The 18,994-nt window shown below is 41.1% G+C and overlaps 1 protein-coding gene across 5 annotated transcripts in view; it reads right to left on the bottom strand.

The window, feature by feature from the left end:
• The window catches only part of FAM168A (family with sequence similarity 168 member A), a 198,691-nt gene that overhangs the window by 19,964 nt on the left and 159,733 nt on the right, over positions 1–18,994 (bottom strand). For 3 of the 5 annotated variants that reach the window (XM_033862316.2, XM_073808501.1, XM_033862318.2), the window contains exons 3-4: positions 5,311–5,391; positions 1,171–1,197 (exon numbers count right to left, since the gene is read on the bottom strand). In XM_033862316.2, the coding sequence (XP_033718207.1) occupies positions 1,171–1,197; positions 5,311–5,391 (108 nt within the window). The remainder of the gene's footprint in view (positions 1–1,170; positions 1,198–5,310; positions 5,392–18,994) is intronic. The other 2 variants (XM_033862320.2, XM_033862319.2) reach the window with 1 other exon arrangement.

The following is an 18,994-nucleotide window of genomic DNA, read 5'->3' as shown; positions in this document are numbered from 1 at the left end:
TGCTATAACAGGAGAGGCGAGGAGGCAGGAGAGCTTCTCTCACTTCATATGGAGTCTTCTGTTCAAGTTCATATATCCTGAGGCAAACAAACACGACTCCTCATAAACAATAAGAGAAACGGGTCTGTGACTAGAAAAACTGAAAGAATAAGATTATAAGAGGGCAACCTGTTAGCATTTAAAGGGACCTCAGAGATCATCTGGAATAAAACATTTTATCTATGGCCTGGAGACATTAGCAAATTGCCCAAGATCACGCAGCCCACAGCAGCAGCAAGAAGAGATTTTCACAGCTCATCTCCTAAAAGATGTGCCACACACAAATTCAATTTTCAACATCCAAATAATTCAAGGTTAAAAGTCGAGAAAGTGTGCAGAGACTTTACGAAAACATTGTCCTGAGCAGCCCAGGTGAGGGTGGTGAAAGCAGCAAGTCCCTCCTATGGTCCCTTCCTGTCTATGACAAAAAAGGACCTAGTCAAGTTACACTGCTGGGACCCTCACAGGTGCCCAGAAGTTCCCGTGGTGCCTTGGGCCTGGAGTCCACACTGCCCAGAGAATCCAGCTCTGGTCCCTGGCTTATTAGCACACTTGACCCTCACCTCTCACCATCCAGGAAAATGCCCCCCAAATGAGCCAGAGCTCAAGATCTGGGCTAAGGGAATAGATTGTATCTAAAGTTAACCAGGTCTTCAAACATGTGAGACTGCCAATGGAGATGGAAAGTCTGATCGTGGGGCAGACTGGTGTTTTGCATTCTTACAGGCATAATCCAGGTACTCCTCCGCAGGGGCTGCCATAAAGCCAACAGAGGAGCCATAGAGACCCAGGAATTTTTGTTCACTTGTTTGTTTGAATTCAGCAGCCATGTGAGGGTAAAGGTTTCCGACCTAGGTCAGATGGGACCCCAGAGGTGAGGAAGGGGAGAGACGCCTTTTAGTGCCATGATCCTTCACTGCTGCCCTAGGGGACGGTTCGTGTGTGTCTCCAACCCATGATTTTGCACCATCAGACATGTTCCTGCATGCTTCAGGAACTGCTGCTGAGCCACCTGGGGGAGCCCAAGCCTAGGGGATGGGATTTGGGGAGGGAAGGAGAGGGGATCTACTTTTGTTACGAGATAACACATTCATAGGCCATAATACAGATGAGGAAAAATAGCTCTCCTACCATAAGCTGAATGCAGGAACTGAAACTCTGTTGGATAGAAATGTTAGTTGAAATTACCACTAAGAATCTGTGCAAAGTAGTACATATTGCAGTTACAAAAACAAACTTTGTCTTAAAAAAGCAGTTTCCCCCAGGCTACGCAAGAAACAGTGAACGCAGAGGGTGCAAAGTACCTCTACCCTGGAGAGGGTGACAGACTTGCCATCCAGGAAAGCCCATTCATTGAGGAAGGGTATGTCCTTGGATGCCATGACATCCTCCAGGCAGCTGACCCAGAAGCTGCCTGGAAGTATGCAAGTCCAAGTTCCTGCTCTTTGCTTGTCCATGCTAAGAATAAATTTCAAGTCTCCCAAGCATTGCAAAGGGACTTCACACATGACAGAGGCTTTATGTGCTAGAGGAGGTAAAGGTTCAGGGACAAAACCAATCATCTTTGGCCTCTGAAGAGCTCTGTTTAAAGTCCTAGAGGGCCAGGACCAATGCAGAGGCACTTAATTCCCTGAGACCTCTGGGAGAGCGTGGTGCTGTACAAGGGGCACAGACTGTGGGCAGACAGCTTGGCTTTGAATCTGAGCTCCACTGCTTTTTAGCTGTGCAACTTTGGACACGTTATTTAACCTCTCTGAGCAAAACTGAAGGCAAGAAGCTCTAACTCACAAGATTACGGAAAAAAAATTAAGATTTGTGACAAGACTTGCATGGTGTCTGGAACATGGCAGGTGTTCAGAAAACTCAAATTCCTTTTCCCTCCCCTTCCCCAGGTTCATCATATGCAAAATGGGAGTAACTGTACTTTACAATGCTGCTATGGAATCAAGTGAGACAACAGATGACAATGACGGATAAACAGATTTTTTTGTGAGGAGGTATTTCATTTTTACCTATATTAGTTATCCTGTTTATCCTTTCCCTTCATTTTCAAGTCAGATTACCATTAATATGACCCATCTTTTGGTCTCCAGATTTTGAAAACAAGTCTCTATTGGCTCTGCCTTCTGCAGGGCCAAACAGTTCTTAAGTAAGATCCCTGAAGTCACTAAGAGCTTGGAAGAAAGCTTCAAGTACCCACATTGCTTTCAGAACCAATGAAGGAGTGAAATATTTCCCTGCATCCTGGATAGAGGACATCTTTGGGTATTTAGAGCTGCTAAAAATAGCTCTTTCTGAAGCAACTTCTTGGTCTTCTTGAAAAAGCTGAGAGGAATTTAAACCTGAGAGCCTGGCTCCTTTGCAGGCTTCTATCCCGCAGGCATCTCTCAGCATCACAAACGGCCAGCTCTGGAAGGAAGCTGAGAGTACGTACACTGTCCTCTCTGACCTTGAGTCAGCTCCTCCACTGCAGTCAGGAGACCTGGTAGAAGCAGAGGCCAGCCTCCCAACATATGACACGGACCAGCTGTGTGTATGTGTAACTCCAAAGGGAAAAGGATCTGCCCAAAGTCACACCAAAATCAGTAGCAGAGTTAGTGCTATAACTCCAGTCTTCCAACTCCCAGTTTGGGGCTTTCTGACACAATGTGCTAATACCACCCTGTCTAGTGGACTGTGTGAGAAAATGGTCTGGGTTGGTTTAGTCACAGCTTAGAAATATGTTGACTTTTCAAAAGTAAAATTGGGGAAAATCAAGTTAGACGTGGGTTGATATTTTGTGTGCTTTAAAATTAAAACTTAATCAGTACTTTACACATGCCAGGAGCTTTCCAATCTCTCCCTTCCCCACGTCCCCACAATCTCAGGCTCTTCCTGTCTGCTCTCCCTTTCCTCTCTAATCTGACTGCTCTAGTCTAACACCTCAATTTCTCTCTAGCCGACTGCAACTATAATGTTGTGGTTAAGAATGCATGTGGGGGGCTTCCCTGGTGACGCAGTGGTTAAGAATCCGTCTGCCAATGAAGGGGACACAGGTTCAAGCCCTGGTCCGGGAAGATCCCACATGCCGTGGATCAACTAAGCCCGTGAGCCACAACTACTGAGCCTGTCTGTGCTCTAGAGGCCATGAGACACAACTACTGAAGCCCGCGCGCCTAGAGCCCATGCTCTGCAACAAGGGAAGCCACCTCAATGGGAAGCCCGCACACTGCAATGAAGAGTAGCCCCCGCTCACTGCAACTAGAGAAAGCCCGCGCGCAGCAACGAAGACCCAACACAGCCAAAAATAAAAATAAATTTAAAAAAAAGACCCAATGTAGCCAAAAATAAACAAATAAGTAAATAAATAAATAAATTAAAAAATGAAAAAAAGAATGCATGCAGGGACTTCCCTGTTGGCGAAGTGGTTAAGAATCCACCTGCTGATGCAGGGGACACAGGTTCGATACCTGGTCCAGGAAGATCCCACATGCCGTGGAGCAACTAAGCCCATGCACCACAACTACTGAGCCTGCGCTCTAGAGCCCGTGCTCCACAACTAGAGAAGCCACCGCAATGAGAAGCACGTGCACGGCAACAAAGAGTAGCCCCCGCTCGCCACAACTAGAGAAAGCCTGCGCAGCAATGAAGACCCAAAGCAGCCCAAAATAAATAAGATATAAATAAATTATTTTAAAAAGTCACAATTGCCAAATAAAACAAATGGTATTAAAAAAAAATAATTACTAAACAAGAAAATGAGGGTATTATCATGACATTCCAGGCCTTTCCAAATCTGGCCCTTGCACATCTGTAGTCCAGATTCATCTGTTACGCCGCCACCCTAGAGCCTATGCTTCAACCATTCTCACTACTTCAAGGTTCTTCAGTGTCACTCCTCACACCTCCATGTCTTTGCCCAGGCTCTACTCTGCCTAGAATGCCCAACTCTTCCTCTGTATGTTTAAAAGAATGCCTCTTAACAGCAACAACAAAAAAACAACCAAACAAACAAAAAAGAATGCCTCTTACTTCTCCCTCAAGTCTCCACTGCTAGGTCCTCTGTGAAGCCTCCCCTTACACCCTCAACCCCAGGCAGAAGTTGTTCCCTCCTCCACTTCCTCTCCTCTTGTACATATTCCTTTTACAATATTCACCACACTGTACAGCCACGAATCTGTTCACACGTCAGCTTCCAAATGGACTGTAAGCTACTTCAGGCAAAGACAGCATCCTTCCTTTTTTCTATTCTAGTGGGGAGGACATTCAGCAAATAAATACTTGTTGAGTAAATGAAGAGGAACTTACATAAAACCATCTACAACCATGAGGTAGGTGTAGCACATTTCTCAGAGAGGTGAGGTAACTTGTCTAAGGACTCACAACTAGTGAGTTGAGTAATCAGGATTCAAACCCAGGACTTACTAACTGCAGAGCCCACATTCTTTCTCCTGCTCCTTGAGTATTAAAGCACCAGCTGAGAGTAGCTTGTTTTTTTGAGCGTGGGGGTCAAGATGGTGGTAAAACCTCTGCATTGCTCCCAAACTGAAACAAACTTCTATACTTTCAAATCTATTTCAACCTCTATCCAAGGAGTGTTGGGCCTTTATTATTTTTGAAAAACAAGTTCCTCGCTGCAGCTTGAAAATGTGGCAAGTCTCTCACTCTCTTCCAAATCCACGTCCAGGAAGGGGTGGGTGGGTGGTGTGTGTGTGTGTGTATGTGTCAACGGCAGCCTCAGGGGAAACCGAGGGTGTGTGTGTGTGTGCGTGTATGTGTCAACGGCAGCCTCAGGGGAAACTGAGGATATGTGTGTGTGTGTGCGTGTGTGTGTGTCAACGGCAGCCTCAGGGGAAACCGAGGGTGAGGGTGTGTGTGTGTGTGTGTGTGTGTGTGTGTGTGTGTGTGTGTGTGTGTGTGTGTGTGTGTGTGTGTGTGTGTGTGTGTGTGTGTGTCTGTGTCAACGGCAGCCTCAGGGGAAACCGAGCAAAACCTGGGTGTGGATACTGGGAGAGCAGAAAAGGTTCTGTGAGGAGGATACACATCTCAGATATTCCAGCAGAAGAGAGATGGGCCAACTTTAAGTCCCAAGGAGAATGGAAGAAATTCTATTCCCGGAGGCTGAACTGCCCCAGTTCCCAGAGGGGACTCCCTGAACAATCAAGCGTGGACAGGCTGAGCCCAGAGCAATTAAGGACATGGAAAGGCCAGCAAGTGTTTCGGGCTTTTTTTTCCCAAATAGAGCCTCACCTCCCACCCCACTCACCACTGTTGGCTTTACTTTTTCCTTACCTGGAGCATAACTGGGGCTATTGGTGGGGTACAGGCTGGGATTGTAGGCAGGGGCTGCAGCTGGATAGGCTGTAGGGTAACCTATGAAGAGACAAAAAAGTGTCATTTAGTTGGGCAAGAAGAAAGCAGATTTCTGAGGAAATGGAATCCAAGTCCCAAGCTTGGCCTTCAGCCTCTTCATGGGCCATTTCAGGTAGTATATGTGACTGCTTTTAGCCTCTCAAGAAAAATCACCAATACCACAGTCCCAACATATACACATTTTTCTGTCTGTTTTTTCAAAGCAGTACAAGAGATATATGTCTATATGCTCACTGTAAAAAACCCTGAAACACTATGGAAGTATATATGGTAGAAAGTGTAAGTTTACTTTCACATTCCTGCCATAATACTACTCTCCTCCCCAGAGATAATAGCAGTTTGGCATCTATGTCTCCAGACAGTTTTCCATGCATTTTTATACACATATATTCAGTGGTGAGCTAGTAAATATTTAACAACTGGCTCAAGGGGATTGGGGCGGAGCCCTATTTGTAGCATTTGCTAAGTTCCATGGTGTAAGCACTCCCAACCATGGCCAGTTTCAAGCTACCAACATCACTGAATAAGTATAAGTAGCTGAGAAGCTCACAATTGGGTCTAGAGAGCCCACACAAGCCTGATCCAGTCCACCACTGCATATTATATATAAGGATTAAAAAAACATTTTTTAATTGTGACAAAATATATATAAAATTTGTGATTTTAACCATTTAAGTGTACAATTCAGTGGCACTAATTACATTCACAATGTTGTGCAACCATCCCCACTATGTATTTCTAAAAGTTTTTAACCACCCCAAACAGAACTCTGTACCCGTTAAGCAATAACACTCCATTCCCTCTTCCCATAACCCATCTTAACTTCTTTTTTTTTTAATATGTTTATTGGAGTATAATTGCTTTACAATGGTATGTTAGTTTCTGCTTTATAACAAAGTGAATCAGTTATACATATACATATATTCCCATATCTCTTCCCTTTTGCGTCTCCCTCCCTCCCACCCTCCCTATCCCACCCCTCTAGGTGGTCACAAAGCACCGAGCTGATCTCCCTGTGCTATGCGGCTGCTTCCCACTAGCTATCTGTTTTGCATTTGGTAGTGTATATATGTCCATGCCACTCTCATTTTGTCCCAGCTTACCCTTCCCCCTCCCCGTATCCTCAAGTCCATTCTCTAGTAGGTCTGCATCTTTATTCCTGTCCTGCCCCTAGGTTCTTCATGATTAACTTCTAATCTACTTTCTGTCTCTATGAATTTGCCTATTCTAGATACTTTATGTATTCTAACACATGGAATCAAACACTATTTATCCTTTTGTGCCTGGCTTCTTAGCATAATTTTTTCAGAGTTCATTCATGTTTTAGCATGTATCAGAACTTCATTCCTTTTTATGGCTGAGTAATATTCCACTGTATATATATACCACATTTTGTTTATCCATTCACCTGTTGATGGACACTTGGGTTGTTTCCACCTTTTGGATATTGTGAATAATGCTGCTGTGAACACTGATATACAAGTATCAGTTTGAGTCTCTGTTTTCAAATTTTGGGGGTATATACTGAGGAGCAGAATTGCTGGGTTATATGGTAATTTTATCTTTAGCTTTTTGAGGAACCACCAAACTGTTTTTCACAGTGGCTATACCATTTTACACTCCCACCAGCAATGCACGAGGGTTCCAATTTTTACACATCCTCACCAACACTTGTTATTTTCTATTTTTTTTAAATTACAGCCATCCTAGCAGGTGTGAATTGGTATCTCTTTGTGGTTTTGATGTGCATTTCCCTAATGATTAATGATGCTGAACATCTTTTCATGTGCTTACTGGTCATTTGTACATTTGTTTGGAGAAATGTCTATTCAAAACATGTGCCAATTTAAAAAGTCGGGTTGTTTTGTTGTTGAGTTGTAGGACTTTTTAATGTATTCTGGATATTAAACCTTTATCAGATTTGTCATACTGAGTGAAGTAAGCCAGACAGAGAAAGACAAATATATGATATCGCTTATATGTGGAATCTAAAAAAAAAGTGGTACAAATGAACTTATTTACAAAACAGAAATAGAGTCACAGATGTAGAAAACAAACTTATGGTTACTGGGGGGGAAAGTGGGGTGAGGGGGATAAATTGGGAGATTGGGATTGACATATACAACACTACTATATATAAAATAGATAACTAATAAGGACCTACTGTATAGCATAGGTCAGTTCTCTGTAATGAACTATATGGAAGAAGAATCTAAAAATGAGTGGATATATGCATATGTATAACTGATTCACTTTGCTGTTCAGCAGAAACTAATAACATTGTAAATCAACTATACTCCATTAAAAACTAAGAAAACAAAAAAACTTTATCAGATTTAATTTTGATGAAATCCAATTTATCTATTTTTCCTTTGTTGCTCATGTTTTTGGTGTCATATCTAAGAATACACTTGCTAAATCCAAGGTCATGAAGATTTACCCTATATTTTCTTCTAAGAGTTTTAAGGCTTTGACCCTTATATTTATATCATTGATCCTTTTTTTTTGGCTGTGCTGCATGGCTTGTGGGGATCTTAGTTCCCTGACCAGGGACTGAACCCGGGCCCTCGGCAGTGAAAGCATGGAGTCCTAGCCACTGGACTGCCAGGGAATTCCCATCATTAATTCATTTTTGTATATGGTGTGAGATAAGGGTAAATGTTGTTTTAAATTCTATTTTTTCACTTTAACATTATAAGCATTTTCCCACGTAATTCTCTTCAAAACACTTTTTAATATCTTGATAATATTCCATTATGTAGATATAGCAAATTATTTAACCATAACTCTGTTTTTATAGGTTTAGGTTGTTTTCAAATTTTCATTATTATAAATAAAGGTATGAGAACAACCCAAATAAATCTTTGGCTGCATTTCTGATTATTTTTTCAGGAATGAGTTCTAGAAGTGAGCTTTCTAGGTCAAAAGATAGTGCTATTTTTAAAGCCCATTCATTCAACAAATATTTCAGTATCTACTCTGTGCCAGACACTGTGATCCCTGCCCTTGTGGAGCTTATATTTTAAGAGGGTTGGAGAAGGCAGTGGATAAATAGTAAATATTAAAAAAACAGTCTTAAGTGCTATGGAAAAGAGAAAAAGGGCAGGGTAAAGGGCATCAGATGTGCCACGGTGTTGGGACTGCACTATTAAATAGGGTAACCAGTATAAGACACACTGAGAAAGTAAGGTTTCCACACAGACTTGAAGGAAATAGAGTTAACCAAGCAAGATGGCTGAAGGAAGAGCATTTCACAGGAAGGAAAGAGTCAGTTCAAAGGCCCTAAGTTGGGAGTATATGATATGGGATATGTCTGAGGAATAGCAAAGAGGCCAGTGTAGCTGAAGTGGAACAAGCGAGGGGGAAAGTAGTTGTAGAGGAGTCAGAGAGACAGAAGGCTGGTCAGTTCGTGTAGGGCCTTCAGGCTACTGTAAGGACTTCAACTTTTACTCTGAGTGAAATGAGAAGCCATGATGGGGTCTTGAGCAGAATAATAACATGGTCTGACTTATGTTTGAAAAGAGTCACTCTGATTGCTGTGTGGAAAACAGACTATAATGGGGGGAGAGTAGAGAAGCAGAGAGACCAGTTAGGAGGCTACTGCAAACTCCTTGCAATAGATGATGGGGCTCAGATCAGGGAAGTAGCAGCAGAAATGATGAGAAGTGACATGCTAAGAATCTTCACATACTTTGCCACACTGCTTTCTAGAAAGACTATCAATTTGTACTCACACTAGCAGTGTGTAAGTGCCTGTCTCATTGCTCCCTGCAGTTTTTAAATGCTCATTGGTATTTTGACCGACAATGGAAAGCTGATTTTAAAAGTCAAAGATTAAATCCCCAAATCCCTAAAAGCTTCTTTGGGATTTATAAATATTGAGCTTTAATAATGTATCTTTGTTAATATACCTTTCCCTAAATCCTTTCCAATTCCAAAGAAAATTCATCTCTCTTTACTCCCAATCATTTTCTGATTTCAGAACCAAGGCAGCCAACTTGTCACTTAATTAGCAATATGGAGGTCTGCCACTTCTCAAGGAGAAAGTCAAGGGTTTAATTTGGGAAGCGAAGCGACCTGGTCTCATGGCTGAAATCTGTATTCAGCTTCATGTGAGAGATTGTACAGCCAAGGGTAATCATACCCCTATTATGTCATTTCAGATGTCTTTTACTTTAGGGGCAATTACAGGATCTTCCTTCAGTGTTTCTAAGTAGAATTATTTTTCATTCACTTGAATTTGGCAGGTATCAAAGAATGGCAGCATTAGAAAAAGCCCTCTTGATTTTCTAGGTGACATCCTTAGGCTGAGAAAAAGGAAGGGATTACAGAGGTTAGAAGCACCTTCAAGGCCATTTGAGGCTAGGGCTACCCTGCAACACACTCACGCATCATTCATCCCCGCTCTTATGCCTCTACTGACCATAATAAACTCTGTCCTTTCCTGAGACTCGGCAGCCCCCTCCACTGTGAAACTGCTCTGATTGTCTGAAAGGGACTTCTCATACTTCACCAAACTCTATCTGTACCTTCTACCCTGTAGGACAGAACAAATTTGAAGACACTTGTGTCCCCAATGACAGAACTTATAACAGTGTACTTCGACAGTTTGTTTACATTTCCTGTCCTCCCCCCTTTCCCCCATCTGTAAGCTTCTTGAAGGCATAGCTATGTCTCATTTGCCTGTACACAACAGCTCTTGATCAGTTCCTATTTTCTACTCCCTGAGCGTACCACCACCTCCTCTTCCCCTCAGCCTGGACAGCAAGCATCCAAGCTTCTCAAACACAGGGTGGTGATGAATAAATAGTCTGTGTGGCCAGTAGAGAGTATCCCTTCCCAACCATCAACTTCCCCTGTCCAAAAAGGGCATCATATGAAAGCTGGGCTTCCTTCCTACAACTTTTCTGGGTTTGTTTTGTTTATTTTGTTTCCTTGTCCCCAACTGATATTACTCATCCTGCTGCCTCTGTTGATGATGCTGGCATCTCTAGTGCCTAGCATAGATAACTGTAGAGAATAGGTACTCAATAAAGAGATTACCCAGGGCATTGTATTCTGGAGCTATGAAAGGTTTAAAAACAAAAGAAACAAATCCAAGAGGGTCCCTGGCTTTGAGAGTGTCACCAAGTAATGAGAGAGAAAAACAGATGAGTGGACAGTTAGAATGCAGCCCGAAAAGTGCCATGACAAGGATGTAAAGTGAGCAGAAAAGGGGCCTTTATCAACCAACATTTATTTAGTACCTATTGTCTGCCAGGGATTATACTGGGCACTAGGTGTCCCTTGATGTGGACAAAAAAAGGGGAGGAAGAACATTCCAGGCAGAAGGATGAAGGGTAGCATTTTGGGGACATCCATAAGTGGCTTGCCTTGTACCTTCCTTGGCTCTATGAAGCAGGACTGATGGGTTAACCACACCTAAAAGGGTAGGTTGCCTTTTAGGTCTTGATCTCATCATTTTGTCTTCTTGTGACCATATCTCCCTTTACAGTCACTGACCCTAACTTACCTTTTCAGTTTCATCTGTCCACTACCTATGCCCAAGTTTCATATTGCTAGACTGGACTGCTGTCCTGAACTCCAGACTCACAGTATCTAACTACCTACTTAACATCTCCACTTGGATGTTTGCTAGACATCAAGGCTATATGGGTAGAGTGGCTAAGAGTATGGTCTCTGGAGCTAGATCTAAGCTTAGGTTTGAATTCCAGCAACACCACTAATTATTTGTGTGACCTTGGGCCACTTACTTAACCTCTCTGTGCTTTAGTTTTCTCATTTGTAAAGTGGGAATAATAATATTATTTACTTAATAGGTTGCTATAAGTATTAAATTAGTAAGACCTCAAAGTACTAGGAGCCAGGCAAACAGTTAAGACTTCAAAAAGTTAGCTATTATTATTTTAAACTTATGACATTCAAAAATTAAATATTTACTTTTATCTTCCCAATCCCTTCCAAATCTCTTCTCTAAGCTTTTTCTCCACACCAGTAAATGACAACTCATTCTTCTAGCTCCTCAGGCCAAAAATCTTAGAGTCATCCTTGACTCTATACTCTTCTTCTCCTATCCACATCTAATCCATCAGCAAATCCTTTCAGTTCCACCTTTAGAATATATTTAAAATCTGACCACATCTCATTGCCTACATACTTTCTATCCTAGTCCAAGTCATTGTTACTTCTCACTTAGATTATTGCAATAGCTTCTTAAGGGGTCTCCCTGCTTCTACCTTTGATCCTATGCAGTCTCTTTACCACAGCAGCCAGAAGAGATCCATTAAAACATTAAATCAGATCATGACACTCCTCTCTTTAAGCCCCACAGTAGCTTCCCAAGACAATTATGGTGAAATCCTTTCAATGACCCACCAGCTACCTCTCTAACCTCTCCTTGCCCACATGCTAATCTACTCCAGCCACAATGGCCTCCTTGCTGTTCTTCAAATGTGTCAAGCACTTTCCCATCTCAGAGCCTTTACCCTGACCCTTTCTTCCCTTCTGGAACTCTGTTCAAAGGTCACCTTACATTCTAAAATACTACCTTCAACTTTCATTACTCTCTGTGCTCCTTATCATGCTTTGTTTTCCTTCACAGCAGTTAACAACCTGATATACTATATGTTTACGTATTTATGGGAGACTGCCTATCTCCCACTACTAGAATGTAAGTTTCAGGTCATAGTAACACTTGCTAGACTGGCTATTACCTGCTGAAGTCTCCTCTCAGCACACTCCCAAGACTCTGGATAGGTTCTGCCCCACCAAAGCGAGTGGAGCGCACTCCAAGTCCCAGTTCCCCAAGACTGCCTGAATCTGTTAAAGTGCATTGGGGTAAAGACATGGAATTCAAATGATATACCATGGATATTTCACCCACCACTCAGACAAAAGATATTTTCATACATGCTAAGTCATTCAAGCCTCAAAACAACACTAATGTTACTTTCCCCATTTTGTAGATAAGGAAATCAAGGCTCAAAGAGGTAAAGTGATATTTTGGCTGAGATTATTCAGTAAATCAGTGGTGGAAACTGGCCTTTTCCACACCTACCAAATAACTATGACTTGCTCCTTGGGAACAAGTGTGCCCCTCCTGTATTTATATTCTTTGGAGGTCAAGAGTGAAGAGAATAAGTGGACACAAGTGAGCTTTTCTCCTCTGTACCTCAAAGGCTACAGTAGTGATCAGGTTTCCTAGGATTCTGATGCGTACATTTTAACTGCTTTACAGATGTTAATACAATCTAATCCCTTTTACTTGTTGTTACTAGGATTAGGACTGAAGAAATGTAAAGCTATTTTCTTGATTAATATGGAAATTAGAAATTACTTTCAAGAGAAATCAGAAACTATTTCTGAAACGACTTGATCTTTAGGAAGTAAAAATAGCAGAGTATCAAAAAGGTAGTGGAAGACTAACTCCTTGGGTCAGGAAGACAAAGAGGATTACTCCTTTGTGAGCAGGGGGAACACTTATGCAATGAAGACAGAGCTTTAGCTCTGAAGCTCACAATTAAAATGAAGAAAACTGTCCCCCAACCCTAGGGGCGACCAAAAAAACCATACAAGCAAAACAAAAATCTTTAATTCTCTCAAAATAAAAAAGAAGAGGGCAAGAGGAAGGATACAGTTTTGAATCTGTAACACGTTCTGAGCACTGTGCCAGGCACTTCTTTATCTGACTTAATTTTTACCCTAACTCTATGAAATACATTATTAGTCCCATTTTATAGATGAGGATATTGAAGCTTAGACTTATCTTACACAACTACTAAAAAGAGAGTGGAGACAGAACTGGGCCTGTTGAATGAGACAAAGTCCATTCTAACAACCTCCCTCAAAACATGAGTCTACTTTGCATAAACCTCTGGATTTGGCTGCCGTTTTCTTTGCCAACATTCTTTTACTTCAGATTCAAAACCTGAGAAAACAGGAAATTACTCAGGAGAATCGATTTGGTCAAAGATGGTGCAGTTATTTAAAAAAAAAAAAAGCTATTCTGTTCCCACTCAGTATCCTAATATAGGTCATGCTCACGTTACTGAAAAGCATCACACAGGCACTGAATTACACAGTTAAAAGAGGTATTAGAGATGATTGAGTCTAATTTGACACTCAGCACTGTAATATCTTCTATAGTGGCCCACATGGCTGGCCACATGGCCTCTGCCAGGACACCTTCTAATGATGGTGTGTTCAGAATCTCTTGAGGCAGTCAAAGCTCCTGTTGGAGAGCTCTGGAGGTTAAGAAATTCTTTACTCTGTGCTAAAAATCAACCTTGTAAGGACTCTAACCCTGAACAGCTTCTAAACTACTGGTCCTAGTTCCACCTTCACAGAACATGTCTGTTTCCTCTGCTCCAGCACAACTGTCCACAGATATGAAGATATCTGTTATTCTTCCTGAATTTTCTCTTGCTCAAATCCAGACTCAATTCCTTCAACTCTTCCCCATCCTGATTGTCCACCTTTGGTCAGACTTCAATTTACAAATCATCTTCCCTTAAAATAATTCCATTTTCTTCCTGCCTCGCTCACTCTACTTTTTTTCCCTTGATTTAAAAAAAAAAAAAAAAGAACTGAATTGACACAACAAGACTGGTAATAAGTGGTCAATGAAGGCCTAAAGTGACTTAATCCAGATTTCTTCATCATTATCCATCAGCATAGTTAGCACCTAGCAGATGCTTACCGTGCCAAGCATGGTGCTAGGTTCTCTACATAGAGCTTACAGTCTTAACAGGGAAGTAACATAGATTATTTATATTAATCTATAGGCAATATATATGATATATAATCAGAGAATGTTGGGGTATTCTAGAAATGCTGAGGAAGGAGTGAAGAACAGGTCTGGGACAGTTGGGAATAGCTTTTCAGATGAAGAAAGATTTTAGCTGGCCTTGAACAATGAATAAGAGGAGTTTGTCAGAGGTGTGTGAGGGTGCGGACAAAGAAATATATATTCGTTTCATGCATGAAGGCATGAAAATGTATCCCATATCAGGCAAATGGCAAATAGTTCAGTGTGGTTGGAGGTTACAGTGAGTGGGGAAGAGTGGCAGGAAATGAATGTTTAAAAAATACGCTGGGGGGGCTTCCCTGGTGGTGCAGTGGTTGAGAGTCCGCCTGCCGATGCAGGGGACACGGGTTCGTGCCCCAGTCCGGGAAGATCCCACATGCCGCGGAGCGGCTGGGCCCGTGAGCCATGGCCGCTGAGCCTGTGCGTCTGAAGCCTGTGCTCCTCAACGGGAGAGGCCACAACAGTGAGAGGCCCACGTACCGCAAAAAAAAACAACACTGGGGACAGATTGTGAAGAGATCTGAATGTCAGGCTAAGACATGGAATTTAAGAATCCATTGGAGGATTTTAAATTGGAGAGTTTCAAATTTGTGTTTTATAAAAACAACTACAGTAGCAATGTAGAAAGGGGTTCAGAGTGGGTGAGATCAGAGAAAGAGGGACCAGATGGGAAGTTGGTGCAACAGCCCAAAGGCAAAGCTAAAACATTAACAATGGGATAAAGAGAGTGGAATTACAAAGATGTTTAGGAGACAGAGCTCACGAAACTTCATCCTGACAGCAAAATCATTTTTATTGCACTGAGCTGAAAGGCTAAAAGTAAAGATAGGAAACATTCTAACTGCAGGGTTTGTGGGCTTTTTTCCCCCTTTTCTTTAAATAGGCAGAAGGAAAGAAAATAAATTAAATGGACCCTTGAATGTGTTCGCTCCAGATAAAAAGCCTAAATCTGAATTCCTCTTACTAGTTGGGAGGCCTGGCTGCTAAGAGTGCTATACTGGTGGGAATGTAGGTCAGGGAGGCAGGCAGCAGTTCTGCAGTGCTGGCTCTGGAGCAGCCCATCAGACCTGAATCTGAGGAAGCCTGTACACTGGATTCAAGGCCCACCCACCCGGCCTCCCACTAGTGAGCCCCAGGGAAATATAAGGGTGTAAGTGAGGCATTGTTCTTAGTTGGGGCAAGGCAACTCCCCCGTGAGGTAACAAGAAAGGGGGCACTATCCTGTAATCAACTGTGCTCTGAGTTACGTTGTTGCATCTTCAGGGAGAACTCATCCATCAGGTGAAAGGCCACCAACCTGCGGGTCATTCACCTTGGCTGGGCCCTAGAAGAGAAAGGCTGCTGAAACCAGAGCAGGCCTAGCTTGGTATGTCTTCAGTGTAAAAACAATATCACAACAAAAAAAGATAAGAAAATAGGCTAGGTTCAAGCTAGTAATAAAATTGCTACTAAGTAAGCACATAGGTAAGTGTGTTCCTACTCCTCACGGGAAACATTCTTTTACAAATCTAAAAATATCACCGAAGTTCCCTATCTGCCAGTATGGGAGAAATTTTAATGGAAAGCAGATGGCCTATTCTGTCTCAACCACCACTCCAGGAGTATGCTGCTGCTCCCCCCCGCCCCGCCACCATCTATAAGACAGATGGGAGGTGCTCAGCACTTTACAGACTGTTCGTGAATGATTCCTGCCCTCCCTGCATTTATCTTTTAAAAGAGATAAAAAAGCAAGATGAAATCTTGCAAACTGATGATTTGGTCCATGAATCCCTTTTCCTCCCAGATCAATTCACTCTTTCATTTCATTATTCTGTTTAACAAGATTTGGTAAAGGAAAGAATCTTGCTCAGATTCAATAAAATATATTGGGATACTTGGTTTTTCATGTGAAGAAAAAATAATTAGATCCCCCCCTCTCACTTCTCCAATTCCAGAAAGACCAAAGACCTAAATTAAACAAAGAAACAAAAACTTTAAAACTATTAGAAAAAAAAAAAAAGGAGAATATCAGTTTGACCTTGGGATTAGAAAGTATCAATATTTCTTAGATGAGACCAAAAGGTTGATAAATTTAACTTATCAAAATTTAAATCTGTATGACAAGATGCTATAAACAGAGTGAAAAAGCAAGCACAGAGGGCTTCCCTGGTGGCGCAGTGGTTGAGAGTCAGCCTACCGATGCAGGGGACACGAGTTCGTGCCCCGGTCTGGGAAGATCCCACATGCCGCGGAGTGGCTGGGCCTGTGAGCCATGGCTGCTGAGCCTGCGCATCTGGAGCCTGTGCTCCACAACGGGAGAGGCCACAACAGTGAGAGGCCCACATACCGAAAAAAAAAAAAAAAATAGCAAGCACAGAGTAAGAAAAGATATTTATCACACATTTAAAAAGAACTAGTATCCAGAATAAAGAACTCATATTAATCAGTAAGAAAATGAAAATAAGGCAAGAGAATCTAATCATGCAATTCATGGAAGAAATCACTCAAATGAGTCGAGAGATGGAGGAGAAAAGAAAAAGATGTTCAACGACACTAGTAATCAGCAAAATGCAAGTAGATGGAATACAATATCATTTCACACCTATCAGACTGACAAATATTTTGAAGTCTGACAATATCAAGTGTTAGGAAGGATCTGAAACAATGGGAATTAATAAAAGCATTCTGAAAGGCAATTTTGTAATACCAAATAAAGACATACAACCTAGCAGAATCTGTTTCTAAGTATATAAGCTTGGGGAACTGGAATTGGAGCTGGGCCTTGTGGAATAGGCAGGATTCTGACAGGCAAAGATAAAAGAACTGGCATTCCCAAATAAAAACTGTATAAGCAAGGTCATAGAGACAGGAAACCATTTGAGGAATAGCCAGACTCTTTTCCAAAGTGGCTATACCATTTTTACACTCCTAGCATCAGTATATAAGAGTTTTAATTTCTCCATATCCTTGCCAACACTTGTTATTATCTGCCTTTTTAATTATAGCCATTCTAAGGGTGTTAAATAGAACCTTACTGTGGTTTTGATTTGCATTTCCCTGATGACTAATTATGTTGAACACCTTCTCATGTGTTTATTAGCCATCTTTATATCTTCTTTGGAGAACTATCTATTCAGATTCTTTGCAAATTTCTTAACTGGGTTGTCTTTATTATCGACTTGTAAGAGTTCTTGACATATAAACATCGGTACAAGTCCCTTATCTGTCAGATGATTTGCAAATATTTTATCCCAAATATGTGGGTTGTCTTTTTGTTTTACTGATGGTGTCCTTTGAAGTACAAAAGTTTTAAATTTTGATTAAGTCCAATTTACCTATTTTTTCTTTGGCTTCTTGTGCTACTGGTATCATATGTAAGAAACCCTTGCCAAATCTAAGGTCACAAAGATTTACCTCCAAGTTTTCTTATAAGAGTTTTATAGTTCTAGCTCTTATATTTAGGTCTTTGAACCATTCTGAGCTAATTTTTGTATATGATGTGAAAGAGGGGTCCTATTTCATTCTTTCACATGTAGATATCTAGTTGTCCCAGCACCATATGTTGAAAAGACTGTTCTTTCCCCCACTGAATTGTTTTTGGTACCCTTGTTGAAAATCACTGACTGTAAATACGAGGGTTTATTTCTGGACACTCAATACTATTCCAGTGATCCATATGTCTACCCCTATGCCAAAAACACAGTCTTGATTACCTGTAGCTTTCTAATAAGTTCTGGGAAATTGGGAAGTGTGGGTCCTCTGAATCTGTTCCTGTTCAAGATTGTTGTGGCTAATATGGGTCCTTTGAATTTCCATGTGAAGTTTAGGAACAGCTTGTCAAAATATGCAAACAAGTCAGCTGGGATTCTGATAGGGACTGTGTTGAATCTGTAGATCAATTTGGGGAGTATTACCATCTTAAAAATATTAAATCTTTCAATCCATGAACATGGGATATTTTTCTAATTATTTAGATCGTTAATTTCTTTCAAGAATGTTTTGTAGTTTTCAGAGTTTATGTTTTATGCTTCTTTTGTTAAATTGATTCCTATTTTTTTTGTTTTGATGCTATTGTAAACAGAATTGTTTTCATAATTTCATTTTTCGATTATTTATTACAACTGTACAGAAATATGATTGATTTTTATATATTGATCTTATATCCTGCAACCTTGCTGAACTCATTTACTAGTTCTAATAGTTTCTGCATGGATTCCTCAGAATTTTCTCTATGCAAGATCGTGTCATCTGCAAAGACAGCTAGTTTACTTCTTCCATTCCAATCTGGATGACTTTTATTTCATTTTCTTGCCCAACTGCCCTGGTTAGAACCTCCAGCACAATGTTCAACAGAAGTGGTGAGACCTGAAATCCTTGCCTGTTCACAATGTTATGGGAAAAGCATTCAGTCTTTTTCTATTAAGTACGATGACAGCCATGGGTTTTTCATAAATGTCCTGTATCAGGTTGAGGAAGTTCCTTCTATTCCTAGTTTGTTGGAGTTTTTGTTCATTTCTTTGTTTCTTTAAATCATGAAAGGGTATTAGAGTTTGTCAAAAGCTTTTTCTGTATCTATTGAGATGATTATGTGAGTTCTGTCCTTTAATGTTTTAATATGGTGTGTTGCACTGATTGATTTTCCTATGTTGAATGGATCTTCCCCCCGGGATAAATCCCACTTGGTCATAGTGTGTAATATAACCCTTTCTATATGTTATTGCTCGTTTTGCTACTATTTTGTTGAGGCCTTTTGCATTTATATTCAAGTGGGATATTAGTCTATAGTTTTCTTATGATGTCTTTGTCTGATTTTGGTAT

The sequence above is a fragment of the Tursiops truncatus genome, chromosome 8 (assembly GCF_011762595.2).
Source record: "Tursiops truncatus isolate mTurTru1 chromosome 8, mTurTru1.mat.Y, whole genome shotgun sequence".
NCBI classification, from domain to species: domain Eukaryota; kingdom Metazoa; phylum Chordata; class Mammalia; order Artiodactyla; family Delphinidae; genus Tursiops; species Tursiops truncatus.
This window is presented reverse-complemented; position numbering and strand designations above follow the sequence as displayed.